The 14,643-nt window shown below is 61.7% G+C and overlaps 1 protein-coding gene across 4 annotated transcripts in view; it reads left to right on the top strand.

Annotated features, from left to right (window-relative positions):
• The window catches only part of PITPNM2 (phosphatidylinositol transfer protein membrane associated 2), a 177,855-nt gene extending 163,291 nt beyond the window's left edge, over nt 1-14,564 (top strand). Inside the window, exons 11-27 of one of the 4 annotated variants that reach the window (XM_026457383.2) lie at nt 397-644; nt 1,059-1,248; nt 1,393-1,512; nt 2,307-2,554; nt 3,069-3,247; nt 5,373-5,543; nt 6,142-6,285; nt 7,341-7,505; nt 8,104-8,265; nt 9,182-9,330; nt 9,705-9,821; nt 10,154-10,270; nt 10,396-10,544; nt 10,624-10,773; nt 11,231-11,414; nt 11,497-11,625; nt 11,710-14,564. In XM_026457383.2, coding sequence (XP_026313168.1) covers nt 397-644; nt 1,059-1,248; nt 1,393-1,512; nt 2,307-2,554; nt 3,069-3,247; nt 5,373-5,543; nt 6,142-6,285; nt 7,341-7,505; nt 8,104-8,265; nt 9,182-9,330; nt 9,705-9,821; nt 10,154-10,270; nt 10,396-10,544; nt 10,624-10,773; nt 11,231-11,414; nt 11,497-11,625; nt 11,710-12,033 — 2,946 coding nt within the window. In that variant the 3' untranslated portion in view covers nt 12,034-14,564. The remainder of the gene's footprint in view (nt 1-396; nt 645-1,058; nt 1,249-1,392; nt 1,513-2,306; nt 2,555-3,068; nt 3,248-5,372; nt 5,544-6,141; nt 6,286-7,340; nt 7,506-8,103; nt 8,266-9,181; nt 9,331-9,704; nt 9,822-10,153; nt 10,271-10,395; nt 10,545-10,623; nt 10,774-11,230; nt 11,415-11,496; nt 11,626-11,709) is intronic. The other 3 variants (XM_026457384.2, XM_026457385.2, XM_026457386.2) reach the window with 3 other exon arrangements.
• The last annotated feature ends 79 nt before the right edge of the window (nt 14,565-14,643 follow it).

Genomic DNA, 14,643 nt, shown 5'->3' with positions numbered 1-14,643 from the left:
CTTGAGCCTCTGCCTCCCCTTAAAGCTGGAAGCCCCAGAAGCCACTGCCTGGGCTCCCTGAAGGAAGTAGAGCTCATGCTCTCAAAGGAAAGGACTCCCTCCATGGCCTCTGCACCCCTGGTCAGGGTGGCAGACAGGGGCAGGGCTGCAGGAGGAGGAGCGGACAGGCCCACCTCCCTGACTCCTGCTCCAGGCTCCAGTCCCAGCAAGGGTCCCAAGGGTGGGGGGGTTAAGGCAGCCAAACCCCAGACCCCAGGACTGAATAACCAATTGGGGTTCTCAGAGGGAACAGTTGGGCTGTGTGCAACAGGCACACCCCCACCAAGGGTGACAGAGGGGCCTCAGCAAGGAGCTGGGTTCCCTGGGGAGCTGACAGTGCCCCCCCAACCCATGCAGGACGAGGTTAGCCAGCCGCTGGCTGCACCACCCTCCAAGATCCACGTGCTGCTACTGGTGCTGCACGGAGGCACCATCCTGGACACGGGCGCCGGGGACCCCAGTTCCAAGAAGGGTGATGCCAACACCATCGCCAACGTGTTCGACACTGTCATGCGCGTGCACTACCCCAGCACCCTGGGCCGCCTTGCCATCCGCCTGGTGCCCTGCCCGCCCATCTGCTCTGACGCCTTTGCCCTAGTCTCCAAGTGAGTGGCATCTGCCCTTGACTGCAGCCTCCGGCTGTGCACCGTCCTCCTCCCACCCCTGGGCCTCAGGTGGCTCCCCAGTTTCAGGACTCCTGCCCCAATGTCCAGACCCACCAGCCAGCCCCTTCTACCTGGAGGTGCCCAAACATATACATGCAGGCTAAGCCTCAAGTCCCAGGAGGGCTGGGCCCATGGCTGAGCCTTCGTTTCCAAATGTGTAATGTGGGGATATTGGCCTGCCTCTGAGACATGGGGTCTTACTCACCGTGGTCCCCCAAGCCTACCCAGGGCCTGGCCAGGAACGGTTATCACTAGCGTGAGCTGAGTCCATGGCTGAGACTCGGGTCAGGGGAGAGGGGCCCTTTGGGCTGAGCTGGAGCCGCCTGCCCTCTCTTGACTGGCCCCTCTCCCCAGCCTCAGCCCCTACAGCCATGACGAAGGCTGTCTGTCCAGCAGTCAGGACCACATTCCCCTGGCTGCCCTCCCCCTGCTGGCCACCTCCTCCCCCCAGTACCAGGAGGCGGTTGCCACAGTGATTCAGCGAGCCAACCTTGCCTATGGGGACTTCATCAAGTCCCAGGAGGGCATGACCTTCAATGGGCAGGTGAGTCCCAGGGAGGTTGGGGAGGGGAGGAGGATGGAAGACTCTGTAGGGTGGGCTGGCCTGAAGGGGAAGGTGATGGCCTCCCCAGCCTGTACTCCCGCGAGTGGGTGAATGGCTCAGGCCTCTGGCCCCTCTCCCCCCAAGGTCTGCCTGATTGGGGACTGCGTCGGGGGCATCCTGGCATTCGATGCCCTATGCTACAGCAACCAGCCGGTGTCTGAGAGTCAAAGCAGCAGCCGCCGGGGCAGTGTGGTCAGCATGCAGGTACCCAAATGGGGGCCCAGACATTCTCCAAGGCCTGAGCCTCCTGCATGCCCCCAGGGTCGCTGCCCTGCCTGTTCTTGCACCTGGCCCCAGGCTGTGCCCACCAAGCAGAATGCTGGCAGCACTTCCTGAGTCCAACTGGCTTGGACTCTACCCAATTAAGCTCCGTTCATTCAACAAACATTTTCCAAGCCCCTGAACCCCAGCCCTGCTGCCAGAGCTCACCTCCAGGGCAGGGGCTATGGGGGGCTGGGGGTGCAGGTGAGCTGAGGAAGCCCAGCCCATTCTGGCCGAAGAGTCGGAGAAAGTTCCCGGGGCCTGAAAGAGCTGTAGCAGTTTTTCTCACAATCTCTCTCCCCTCACCCCTCCAAAAAAGGATGGGAAGGGCAGAGGTTGGCAGCGCAGGTGCCCAGAGGCAGCAGGGCAGGTGCATGGGGGCAGGGGAACAGCTGCCACGTGGCCAAGCCTAGGAATGCGGGTGGTTTCATGAGCCTGAACCAGGGTCGGCACTGTGGGCAGTGGGGTCTGGTTCCTAGGAGGTGGCATGGGTGACCCCTCTCTGCTTCCCTGCCTCTGCTGCACAGTGGCAAATGGCCTGTAGACCAGTGAGGTCCAGGGTGGCTTGTGGGTGGGGGATGGAAGGGAACAGGGGCCCTCCCCTCTGGTTTGGCGAGAGGCCGGCTGGACTGTGGCCACTGGGCCTGGGGTTAGGAGGGAGGAGGCAGCTCCCAGGATGCTGGAGAAGGGGTTAGGCCAGCGGCCACCGGGCAGTGAGCCTCCATGGGCCATTCCAGGACAACGACATGCTGTCCCCGGGCATTCTGGTGAATGCAGCACACTGCTCCGGTGGTGGCAACAGTGCTGGTGGTGGCAGTAGTGGTGGCTCCAGCCTGGAGAGCAGTCGGCACCTGAGCCGAAGCAACGTCGACATCCCCCGCAGCAATGGCCCCGAGGACCCCAAAAGGCAGCTGCCCCGCAAGAGGAGCGACTCGTCCACCTATGAGCTAGACACCATCCAGCAGCACCAGGCCTTCCTGTCCAGGTGGGTGGGGCTGGGGAGCTGGGGCTTGCCTCTGGGTGCAGCAAGAGGCTCCAAGAGGGAGGAGCATCCCCCGCGATGGCCAACGGGAGGCCCGGGGTCTCTGCCTGAGGTTCCCCCAGCCTGAGACCTGGGATCCCAGTCTGGGCCCAGGAGAAAGTGGCTTATTGGGTGCCTTGTCTCATATACACTAAAGGCCATCTCGGGCCTGAGGGAGCAATTTGTCTTGAGGGTGAGGGTGGGGAATGGCAGAGTTGGGGGCAGAATGGACCAGGGGCAGGTGGTCCAGGTCAGGGCTGTCCTGAAGCCAGTGGGCCCCCGAGAGAGGTTGGGACCTGCTGCCACCAGCAGTGTCTTGGCAGATGATGGCAGCTGCACTCACATGACAGCTAAGTCTTATTTAGGTTAGGTCTGATGACTCCTGGGGGCTGTGGGACCCACCCTGTCCCTCATGAGGCTAGGGGAAGGCCAGCTCTGAGAGGGGCCGTGGTGTGACCTTGTGCGTCCCCCACTGCAGCCTCCATGCCAGCGTGCTGAGGACCGAGCCCTGCTCACGCCGTTCCAGCAGCTCCACCATGCTGGACGGCACAGGTGCCCTGGGCAGGTTTGATTTTGAGATCACGGACCTCTTCCTCTTCGGGTGCCCGCTGGGGCTGGTCCTGGCCTTGAGGAAGACTGTCATCCCAGCCCTGGATGGTGAGAGCCCAGCAGGGGAGGCACATGCGCTGGGTGGGTGTGGGGGGTCTCGGTGGACCCCTGTGACGAGATCATGGCCACATCGCAGGCCTGTTTCTGCCCTCCTTCCTGTCTTCCCCACCAAGGGCCCCTTGCTATCCTCTGCTCCTGCTTCGGCAGCTCAGTCACTGGCTGTCCGTGACACCTGCTGTTTCATTTCATCTCCAGGATGCCTGTGGGAGCTGAGGGTCATCCCCTAGATGGGAAAGCTGAGGTCCAGGGAGAAAAGGCGCCACCCCAGAGTCAGATGGAGACAGACCCAGCCTCCCAGGTCCAAGGTCCTCACATAGGGAGAGATGCAGAGGCAGGGCATCCCCAAAGCCTCCTGGGTATAGTGGGCTCCCAGCCCTGGAGGGGCCACAGCTGTGCGTCTGTCTACCCAAGGCAGGCAGGCCGGTGGCTGGGCATCACTGAAGCAGCAGTCCCTGCCCTGTGCCCTGGGATCAGCCTGCAAAGCCCTAGGAGCCACACAATCCTGAGAGTAGCCACACAGGGCCCATGTTACACCCCCAGATGACAGAGGGGGAAACTGAGGCTCAGAGAGGTTTAGATGCTTGCCAAGTGCTAGGTTAAAAATGCAGACCTGGCTGGGCGCAGTGGCTCATACCTGTAGTTCCAGCACTTTGGGAGGCCGAGGCGGGCGGATCACCTGAGGTCGGGAGTTCAAGACCAGCCTGACCAACGTGGAGAAACCCCATCTCTACTAAAATTACAAAATTAGCTGGGTGTGGTGGCGCATATCTGTAATCCCAGCTACTCAGGAGGCTGACGCAGGAGAATCACTTGAACCCGGGAGGTAGAAGTTGCGGTGAGCCAAGATCGTGCCACTACACTCCAGCCTGGGCAACAAAAGTGAAACTCGGTCTCAAAAAAAAAAAAAGCAGATCTCTGGACTCAGCACCCAGGCCCCTTCCCCTTCCACAAACTGGTGACCAGCACTGCCAGGAAGAGAAATGGGTAGCTTTAAAGGGACCCCAACAACCAAGGCAGCTCACACTTGGTGTAAAGGGGTGCAGCCCCATGGAGGGCATCCCTGTGCCCCATCCACTGCAGGCTCTGAACAGCCCCACAGAGTCCCACACAGGTGCATGGAGACTTAGGGACAGTGCCGTTGTGGTCACATTATGTGTCACTGTGAAAAACCAGAACCAACTTAAATGTCCATCTATTTGGAGGGGACTGGTTAAATCAGTTCTGGCACAGTCCCACAGTGGAGTACCTGCCTCCCCTGAAAAAGAGCAAGGAGAAACTATGCATGCTCACATGAAAGACACCAGCATTTGTTGTGTTAAGCAGGAAGAAAAGACAAAGTTCAGAAGGCATAGCATATGTTCCGGTTTATGTCCCTCTAAAAGTGAGATACAGTATTGATAATTAACACATCCTTACATTCACGTGATCTCCTTAACTCCATGATGTGGTTGGAACTGCCGCCCCATTTGACAGATGAAGAAACATTTTCCCATACAGGCAGGGCAGGGCTGCCTTAGCCAGCACTCGGTGGGGCTCCTGCAAGATGAGCTGGAGCTGCAGGGGGACCTGGGGTGGAAGGGGTTTCCACCATGTGCCCTTCATCATGTGCTCTTCTGTACTGCAAACCACTTTTTACCACAATCATTATAACTTTTGCAATGAAAAAAAAATTAAGAGGTTGGACGTGGGGGCTCACGCCTGTAATCCCAGCGCTTTGGGAGGCCCAGGTGGGAGGATGCCTTGAGTCCAGGAGTTTGAGACCAGCCTGGGTAACATACTGAGACCCCATCTCTACAAAAAATAAAATAGCCAGGTGTGGTGGTGTATACCTGTGGTCCCAGCTACTCAGGAGGCTGAGGGGGGAGGATCACTTGAGCCCAGGAGACTGGGGCTACAGTGAACCAAGATCGCACCACTGCCCTCCAGACTGGGTGCCAGAGCAAGACCCTGTCTGAGAAAAAAGTGACAATGACCGAAACAGGTCCTAAATTGACAGAGACACACCCCCGTCTCTCCCTAACTTTCGGCAGACAACCCAGTTCCCAAATTTCCCACCCCCACCCCTGCTCCTCAGGGCCGGCCCCAGCTCTGCAGCCAACACCCCCACCCCCAGTTTTCCAGCTGCGGCCGGCCTGCCAGCAAGTCTACAACCTCTTCCACCCCGCGGACCCGTCAGCGTCGCGCCTGGAGCCGCTGCTGGAACGGCGCTTCCACGCTCTGCCGCCTTTCAGTGTCCCCCGCTACCAACGCTACCCGCTGGGGGACGGCTGCTCCACACTGCTGGGTGAGAGGCACATTCCGCCCTGCTCCTCTAGGGGAAGGTGGGGGAGGCGTGGCTCCCTGGCCTCTAGGTCCTCCATGCCGCGTGGCTCTTCCCCAGGTGAGAGGGACAGCCTGTGCTGAAAGCCTCTCGGAGGTGGACAGCTGCTGGGGGTGGGAGGCGGGGTTGGTGCATCCCTCCGCACTGATCCCTGAGGCAGGAATGACGGTTCCCACCTTTCGGAGGGCACAGGTCAGGGCCTTGTTCCAGGGTCCCTGGAGCAGGGAAGGGGCAGAATGAGACCAGACTCCCCTCTCCACAGCTGAGCCTCCGTCCCAGCAGAGACAGAGCTAAGGACCCACCAGGGACCCTCACTGAGTAGGGGGCCTGGTCGGCTGGGTCCCATCATAGCAGGTGGCTGGCCCCGAGACAGGATGCAGGAGACGGGTTGGGGCAGGGGAGGTCCAGGTGGGCTTGGCCCGACCCCTGCCCCAGCGTGTGTCCCAGCGTCTTGTCATGTCCTGGTCCTCAAAAGAGCCCTGAGTCTCTGTGTTGGAGCGTGTCTGGATGGCCCATGCAAGTGTCTGTTCTTGTCCTCTGTTCTCTCCCCGTCTGCCTCCAGTCGAGACCGTGCAGAGAAACCCCGAGCTGGTCCTGGAGGGCGGCCCCCTGGCCCCTCTCCCCCACGGGGACAGCTTCCTGGAAACCAGTATGCCTGTTCCCGCGCCCACCTGGCAAGACGGGCCCCGCCCGGGCTCTGCCGAGTGTGTGTACCCTCCCCTGCGCGTGGTGACGTCTGCTTCGCTGGCTGACCCATTCCTCAGGGACACCCCCCAACCCATGCCCTCCTTGGTCACTCAAGAGTTGGTGGGACCTGGGTGGTGAGGAACAGAGACTTGGGCGGGACGGCCCTGAGGAACTGGTGTGGTGCCTCCTCCCGCATATTGTGGGCCAGAGGCAGGGCAGACCCGAAGCAAAGGGGCGCAGCAGCTCACAGACAGCAGAGGCTATCTCAGGGCCACACAGCACATCAGTGACAGTTCCAGGGCTCTGCCAGAAGCAGACAGGAGATGGGGTGAGGCCTTGAGCCAGCCAGGCCCACCCCTCACCTGGGGAAGCTTCTGGTCCCAGTGAGGGGTTGGATTCCCCAGGGCCCACTCCTTCCCTCTCTGAGGTCACCCAGGTACCTCCTGTACCCTGTCCAGGTGTGGCTTGTCTGACTGATCCCCGTCCTCCCCGTTCTGTCCTGTCTTCAGCCTGGGCCTGGGTGAGCCTGGCTGGAGGCCCCAGCACCTGCCTTTGTCCCCAAACGCCCATCAGGGACTGCTGGCTGTGGCCTGTGTGAGGGACGCCCAGGGCTTGCCTCTCTCTGTGCTCTGCATGTGCAGGGCGTCCCCAGGAAGCCACCCTGTTGTCACCTGTTGTCAGCGCCCTGCAAACCTGGGTGGAGCCGCTGCTTTTGCTGTGGGCTGTGGGTCAGGTCAGGCCAGGCTGAGCTCTGGAGGCCCTGGAGCCGCTGGGGCTGCTGGACACGAGCTGAGGGGTGTGTGGGGCAGGAGGGTGACTGAGGTTGAGCCCAGCTGCCACGCCTCCCTGCCCTGTGTCTGTGTCCATTCTTCAGTCCACCCTGCCCCAGCCGCCTCCTCACCTGCTGAAGCTCTGGGCCCCTCCCTCTCACGGCCCTGAGCAGGTGGCTCTGGCACAGCTGCTGCCCGGCCCCCAGCCTAGGCACACACTGGACCCTGACACACTGGCTCCCCGACTGCTCCGGGGCTGGGCAGGGCCTCTCTTACCTGGCCTCTGGTCCTTGTCCACCTGCAGCGGATGTGCTCCAGACCCACAATGTGGCCTTCCAAGAGCATGCCACCCCCTCCTCGCCCAGCACTGCCCCTGCCAGTCGTGGCTTCCGCCGAGCCAGTGAGATCAGCATCGCCAGCCAGGTGTCAGGCATGGCCGAGAGCTACACGGCATCCAGCATTGCCCAGAGTGAGTGCACCAGGCCCCTCACCCTCCTCACTCAGCCAGGGCCGTCGTGCCCACAGGGGACAGCTGATGGCCAGGTCTCGGAGCATTTCTAGCTGCTGAAGCTGGGGAGGGATGCTGCTGGCATCTGGTGGGTAGAGGGAGGGAGGCTGCTGGGCACCTGCAGTGCCTGGACCAGCCCCACAGCAGAGACTGGTCAAGTCCAAAGACTCTGCAGTGTCCAGGCTGAGAAGCTTCGCCTTCTCGGGAGGATTCTGGAAGAAGGCGCATTAGGAAGGGCCCCACCTTCCTCATGCTTGGCTCCTGCATGAAGCCTCTTGGTGCTTCAAGCAGAGTCTGGGTTCCCTTCTCAGTCCCCGCCGGGTGGCTGCCCCCTGTGCTGGGCCAGGGATTCTCACAGCTGCGGTCAGTGTGGCTATGCAGGGGCTGAGGCTGGGATGGGGGTTTCTAGCAGTTGTGTTCATCCGTGAGGAGGGCCAAGGGGCCCACCCTTGATAGCCGCAGGCCTGGCACTGTCCCAGTGTCGTGCCTGGCCCCTGATAGACGTGGCAGCGTGGTGGCCCCCCATGTGGCTGAGCCATCCATTGCTCTTGCTTCTCAGAGGCCCCCGACGCGCTCAGCCATACCCCCAGCGTCAGGCGTCTGTCCCTGCTCGCCCTGCCCCCACCCCGCCCTATCACCCCGGGCCCCCACCCTCCAGCCAGGCAGGCGAGCCCCAGCCTGGAGAGGGCCCCCGGCCTCCCTGAGCTGGACATCAGAGAAGGTACCACCCCACACGCTTTCCCCTCACGGGGGGGTCACTCTGCTGCTGAGCACCTCTCACCACCAGGCTCTGCCCACCTGGACCCCTGCTTCAGCCTAACAGGGAGCTGGAGGTTGGGCTGGGAGGACTTGGCCATCCAGGGAGGAGGTGGGAGCCGGTGGCATTGTCTAGTGGGGTGGGGGGACCGGGGACCTGACAGAGCTGGAATGAGGCCAGATGAGGACCAAGGAAGCTCCGAGGAAAGCTGCGGGCAGAACCTAGGGAAGCCCGGACCCGTAAACCAGGCCCTGCTGCTGGGCCCCTCCTGCGGACAGCCCAGGAGGCACTTCACAAGCTCGTCTCGTTCAGGAAGGTTGCCCTCTCCAAGCCCCTAGTGGCAGAGCCGGATGCACCAGGACCATCCATCTGGAGGCCCAGGCTTCCCCACCCACACTGCTGTGCCTCAGGGCTCGTGGGGTGTCCCAGGTGCGAGGAGGGCAGCACCCTTGCCCTGGGGGTCAGGAATTGTTACCCCACCTCTGTGCAGCCTTTCCCAGTCTTGAGGCCTAGGGGGAAGACGGGAGACCAGGAGTGGCCCAGAGAGGGCAGCGATGGAGTTGCCACAGGGCAGAGGGTCACCAGAGTCAGCAAGGGACCAGGGACAGCTGGTACCATCCCACAGATTCCGACTGGTCCCCCCATGCAACCGCGGGAGCCCCTCAGCAGGGCTGGCACTCACCACTGGCCTGGGTCTGTGTGCTTCTGCCTGCGCTCCCTCCCGCTTGCCTCACTCCCCACAGCCTGGGAGAAGATTCACTTTGGCTATAGCTGGTGGGGGGTCTGGGCTGGGCTGAGCAGGCCAGAGGGGCCGAGTGACCCTTTGGGGTCCCTGTCTGGGGCTATACAGCCCCAGCCCAATCACGGCCCCTCCTGGCAGTCGCTGCAAAGTGGTGGGGCCAGAAGCGGATCGACTATGCCCTGTACTGCCCTGATGCCCTCACGGCCTTCCCCACTGTGGCGCTGCCTCACCTCTTCCACGCCAGCTACTGGGAGTCAACAGACGTGGTCTCCTTCCTGCTGAGACAGGTACCCGGGGCCCCGGGCCTCCCAGGAGGGCCCTGAGTGACAACACCCATGACAGGGCCCCGTTTCACAGACGAGGAGACAATGAGGACACTCCTCCAACCCCATCAGATCACAGAGCAAGCAAGAGGAAGGCACCTTTATGCTGGGGTGTGTTCATGCTTTTAAGGACATTGGGATGGAGGGAACATATCTACACATTCGTCAGGTGAACGAACAGGGATCTGACGACTACTGGGCAAATGGTAGTGGGTTGAAGAACGCACCCTACAACCCACAGGCTCCTCTTGCTCCCGGGCATTGGGCCTCCTCCTCCTAGGGCAGGAAGCCCCAGGGTGCCATCTGCCCCATGGCCCTGCCCTGTCCCCTCTTCCCAGGTCATGAGGCATGACAACTCCAGCATCTTGGAGCTGGATGGCAAGGAAGTGTCGGTGTTCACCCCCTCCAAGCCAAGAGAGAAGTGGCAGCGCAAGCGGACCCACGTGAAGCTGCGGGTGAGGGTCCCCCGGGCGCCCAGGCCCCCACGTTGTCACCCTGTCACCAGCCTCCGTGTCCAGATGAGGAAACTGAGTTGCAGGGAAGCCTGCAGTCTTATGTACCTTCCAGGGCCATGAGGCTGGAGCTGTCAGCCCACTTCACAGACAGGGAAGGCAGCAAGGCTTCCTAGCTTTTTCCAAGGCCACGTCATCGTGTCTGATCCAGACTTGGACGTGGGCTGTGCAGCTCACAGCTCAAGCCTGCCCCTCAGGCCCACAGAGCTTGAGCAGAACACAGGCACCTGGGGTGCCCTCTGACCCCTGACCCGGGCTTGCTGCTTCCTCCACAGAACGTGACGGCCAACCACCGGATCAATGATGCCCTCGCCAATGAGGACGGCCCCCAGGTTCTGACGGGCAGGTTCATGTATGGGCCCCTGGACATGGTCACCCTGACTGGGGAGAAGGTAAGGACACGGCGGGTAGGGGTAACATGGAGGGACTTTGGGGAGCTCCCTGCTGCCCTCTGGCCGGGGTGCAGGGGGTGGGGAGGCCAGACACAGCCAGCCCGTGACCAGCCTGCTGGGCCCAGGTGGATGTGCACATCATGACCCAGCCACCCTCGGGCGAGTGGCTCTACCTGGATACGCTGGTGACCAACAACAGTGGGCGTGTCTCCTACACCATCCCTGAGTCGCACCGCCTGGGCGTGGGTGTCTACCCCATCAAGATGGTGGTCAGGTATATGCCTGCACGGGGGGGGGGGGGGGGGGGGGGCGAGGCTCTGGGTGGTTCTGATGAACGCCCCACCACCTGCCAGGGGAGACCACACGTTTGCCGACAGCTACATCACTGTGCTGCCCAAGGGCACGGAGTTCGTGGTCTTCAGCATCGACGGTTCCTTTGCCGCTAGCGTGTCCATCATGGGCAGCGACCCCAAGGTGCGGGCCGGGGCCGTGGACGTGGTGCGGTGAGTGGCCCGGAGGGCACAGAAGGGCTGTAGCAAGGTGTGTGGGCTCAGGGGCTCCTGCCAGCCAAGTGGACGAGGACAGGGGAACCTCTGTGGGGGACGCTTGGCTCAGGCACTGGGCCTCGACGACCTCAGTTCAGAGCCCGGCACCCCCAGTTATCAGCTATGTCACCTTGGGCAAGCGATGTCACGTCTCAGTGTCGGCTTCCAATTCCCGCATCTGGAAAGTGAGGCTGGTAAGCCAGGGACGCCACAGCAGGGGCATCTGCCGCCCGGTGCAAGCACCCAAGGACCTGCTGCGGCACCGTCATTGTCACCATTGTCATGGTCACTGTCTGAGCTCTATCAGATGTGCTTTCCAGTGGCCCAAGTGGGCCCTGGCTGGGCAGGAGACAGGGAGGCCCAGGAGCGAGGAAGGGGTGGCCATGAGACACCCAGGCCTGCCCCTCACCCCCAGGCACTGGCAGGACCTGGGCTACCTCATCATCTACGTGACGGGCCGGCCCGACATGCAGAAGCAGCGGGTGGTGGCGTGGCTGGCCCAGCACAACTTCCCCCACGGCGTGGTGTCCTTCTGTGACGGCCTGGTGCATGACCCGCTGCGGCACAAGGCCAACTTCCTGAAGCTGCTCATCTCCGAGGTGGGGCCCGGGAGGATGGGGGCAGGACAGGGGTGGCGGCAGAGGGACCATGGTGCCTGTGCCCATGCCAGTCTCCCCACAGCTGCACCTGCGCGTGCACGCGGCCTACGGCTCCACCAAGGACGTGGCGGTCTACAGCGCCATCAGCCTGTCCCCCATGCAGATCTACATTGTGGGCCGGCCCACCAAGAAGCTGCAGCAGCAGTGCCAGGTGAGCAGGTGCATTGTAAGGCGGGTGCAGGCGGGCAGCTCAGGGAGCCCCGGCCTGTGACAGCCGTCCTCACTGCCCCCGCAGTTCATCACGGACGGCTACGCAGCCCACCTGGCGCAGCTGAAGTACAGCCACCGGGCGCGGCCTGCTCGCAACACAGCCACCCGCATGGCGCTGCGCAAGGGCAGCTTCGGCCTGCCTGGCCAGGGCGACTTCCTGCGTTCTCGCAACCACCTGCTTCGCACCATCTCGGCCCAGCCCAGCGGGCCCAGCCACCGGCACGAGCGGACACAGAGCCAGGCAGATGGCGAGCAGCGGGGCCAGCGCAGCATGAGCATGGCGGCCGGCTGCTGGGGCCGCGCCATGACTGGCCGCCTGGAGCCGGGGGCGGCCACGGGCCCCAAGTAGGGCACCCTGAGTGCAGTACGAGGTCTCCATGGTGCTAGGAGGCCTGGCCTGGGTACATGCAGAGACGCGGGCCCGGGAGCTTGTCCCAGGGCCTTGCAGAGGACGCCGGCCACACCACACAGTGCTCCCTGCCCTGCCTCACATCCTCGGGCCTGACGGGTCCAGCTTGTCATGGAAGCTGGCAGGGACCACCAGCCCCAGGATGGCAGAGGGACCAGGACTCCCCACTCAGACTGGCCTGGGAGGCTCTCCCAGACATTTTGCCCTGCGTGGATCTCCAAGTGTCCTGGTGCCAGGTGTGGGCCCGAGCCCAGCCTGCCACCTCCCCATTCACTGGCCACCCTCACTCCCAGGTCCCCTCCCATTTGGTAGCAGCTCCAACAGGGGTCCAGCCTGCATCTTGTTAACTCGAGTTTCTCAACTGTTCAACCTCACTGGTTTTGCACTGATTTTTGAGAGCGGAGACCCATTACCACCTCCTATGGCTACAGACCCGTTGACATGCATGAAACTCAGTACCTGCTGACCCAGGACCTACAACCACACTGAAGGCTCCAGTGCGGCAGAGCCTCGTGCAAGCAGGAGAGAAAGGCCGTATCTTAATTTCTGCGCCCCGGACCCTGCCCACCTGTCCGCCTGCCCTGCCTGGAGCCCAGGCCAGTGTTGTTTCCAGCCTCAGGCCACAGGCTGGACGGGCCTGACCGCCTCTTCCGCTCCCTGCCATCAGTCAAGGCCGCTCGCCCACGTTTCTACGCCTTTCTACTTCTCAATCTGATTTCTATGAGGTTTTTTTAAATGAGCAATCCTTGGCTGCTTCCTTTTCTTAACTCTTTCAGTACTGAGAGCAGCCCCTCCACACTGAAAACACCCAGCACTGTGACGGAGTCCAGCCTGGTTCTGGGTCCCGTGGGCCCTGCTCCCGCCCACTCAGCGAGGCATGGGCTCCTTGCCTCACCCAGCCCCCGGCAATCCCACTGAATTTCTACTCTGGGGTGGGTGGGGCACACACTTCGGTTTTTTTAACGCCAATTCCGTTTTCGTGCCGAATCTAAGAAGCCACAACTTGCTTTGTCAGCTTCAGGGCAGGCAGCCATGACTTCATTTCTCGCCTGAACAAGGACCATGCTGTCCTGCACGCTGGGTCTGACCGTCTGCCCTCTCTCCCCAGCACCAAGCGTACCTTGGCTGTGGCGCTCAATGGCCAGCTCCAGTGGCCCCTCTGCTGCTCCTCAGCTTTCCCTGAGGTGGGAGAGCCTGCCTGGCCTCAGCCTTTGTCCAGCAAACAGGCTACGTCCCCAAGAAGCTACGGGCGACCCGGGCCTGGCGTTGGGCCGCGTGGACGGGGCTGGGGAGGTGCACAGAGTGGTGTTAACTTTTTCTTGTGTGTAGATATGTACAGCCAAAGGGTCGTGTAAATGTTCTGCAAAAGTGGGTCTATACAGAGTGAAAGCTATTTATTTTGTGCAGAGAAAAATGTCTGGAAGGATGGAACCTTCAGGGTTTATTCATATTTAAGATGTAGCTTTTTGTTGTTGTTTCAGGCATTATGTATAAAGCAACGATTATTTTATGGACCAAGTTTTCATGTAACTGTTGCAGTGAAAGTGCAATATCTGACACCCCTGCTCCCAGCGGGAAGTCGCTTGGCCCGACAATCACAGCCCCGGTCAGGGGCCCTGTGGCCAGTGCCTCCTCCACTCTTGGCCCCACCTCATCTTGTCTTGCCTGCTGCCTCGGTGACCAGCCATCCAGAGAAGCACCTGGAAGAGTCTCGGGCCCTCCTGCAATAAAGGCCGGGAGGCCCTGTGGGCAGTGGGCTCAGCCTCTCCCTAGGGGGCAGCTCCCCCACGGCTCCTCGGCTCCTCGCTCCCCACCTGCCTGCCCAGCCGCCAGCCATGCCAAGGACAACAGCAATAGTCCCCTGGGGCTCTCCCAGCGGCCCTCAGCCATAGATGGCGAGGTGGGCAGCCTGCCCCCCATGGGAAGTCTCTTCTGTATCCAGGTCTGCTTTCCTCCTCCCTTCAGATTCCTTTTGGCACATTCTCCTCTTGAGGAAGCACCAGTCTTTCTGAAACTAAGAGAGGGAGGGCAACGTCCTTTAAAAATACCAAAAATGTTTACAGAGTTGGGTGCTGAGCTGCAGGGCTCAGGCCTGACCAGTCATAACCAAAGGGTGAGGCAGGCCTTGCTGACTGCCACCCCCCAGGCCTGTTAGAATAGAAGCCTTAGTCCTACTCCCACCACACCCCCAGGCCCCACCACCTGCCTTCTCTTTGATTTCTAAAGAGGGATTCAGCAGAGACCCCCACCCCTCCCTGGCTCGGTCTGAGTCCCACTGCCCGCCCCATCACAGCCTTCACGTCTCAGCCCCTCCTGTCTGGTCTGTCCATGTGCCATCTGTCTCTCTGGGCCATGTGTGAGCAGCATCGCCACTCCCCACCCGTCCCTGCTGTCCCCGCATCATTGGGCCTGAGTGTGCTCTGTATACAACGTCATGTCTGTTACACCAATTAAAGAAGCGGGAAGGCTTCCTTCTGGGTCTCTTTACTGCACTGGCGACCGTGGGGCATGGTGGGATGGGGGCATGGAACAGTAATGCTAGTGACACAG

This window comes from Piliocolobus tephrosceles, chromosome 10 (assembly GCF_002776525.5).
Source record: "Piliocolobus tephrosceles isolate RC106 chromosome 10, ASM277652v3, whole genome shotgun sequence".
Taxonomy (NCBI): Eukaryota; Metazoa; Chordata; class Mammalia; order Primates; family Cercopithecidae; genus Piliocolobus; species Piliocolobus tephrosceles.
This window is presented reverse-complemented; position numbering and strand designations above follow the sequence as displayed.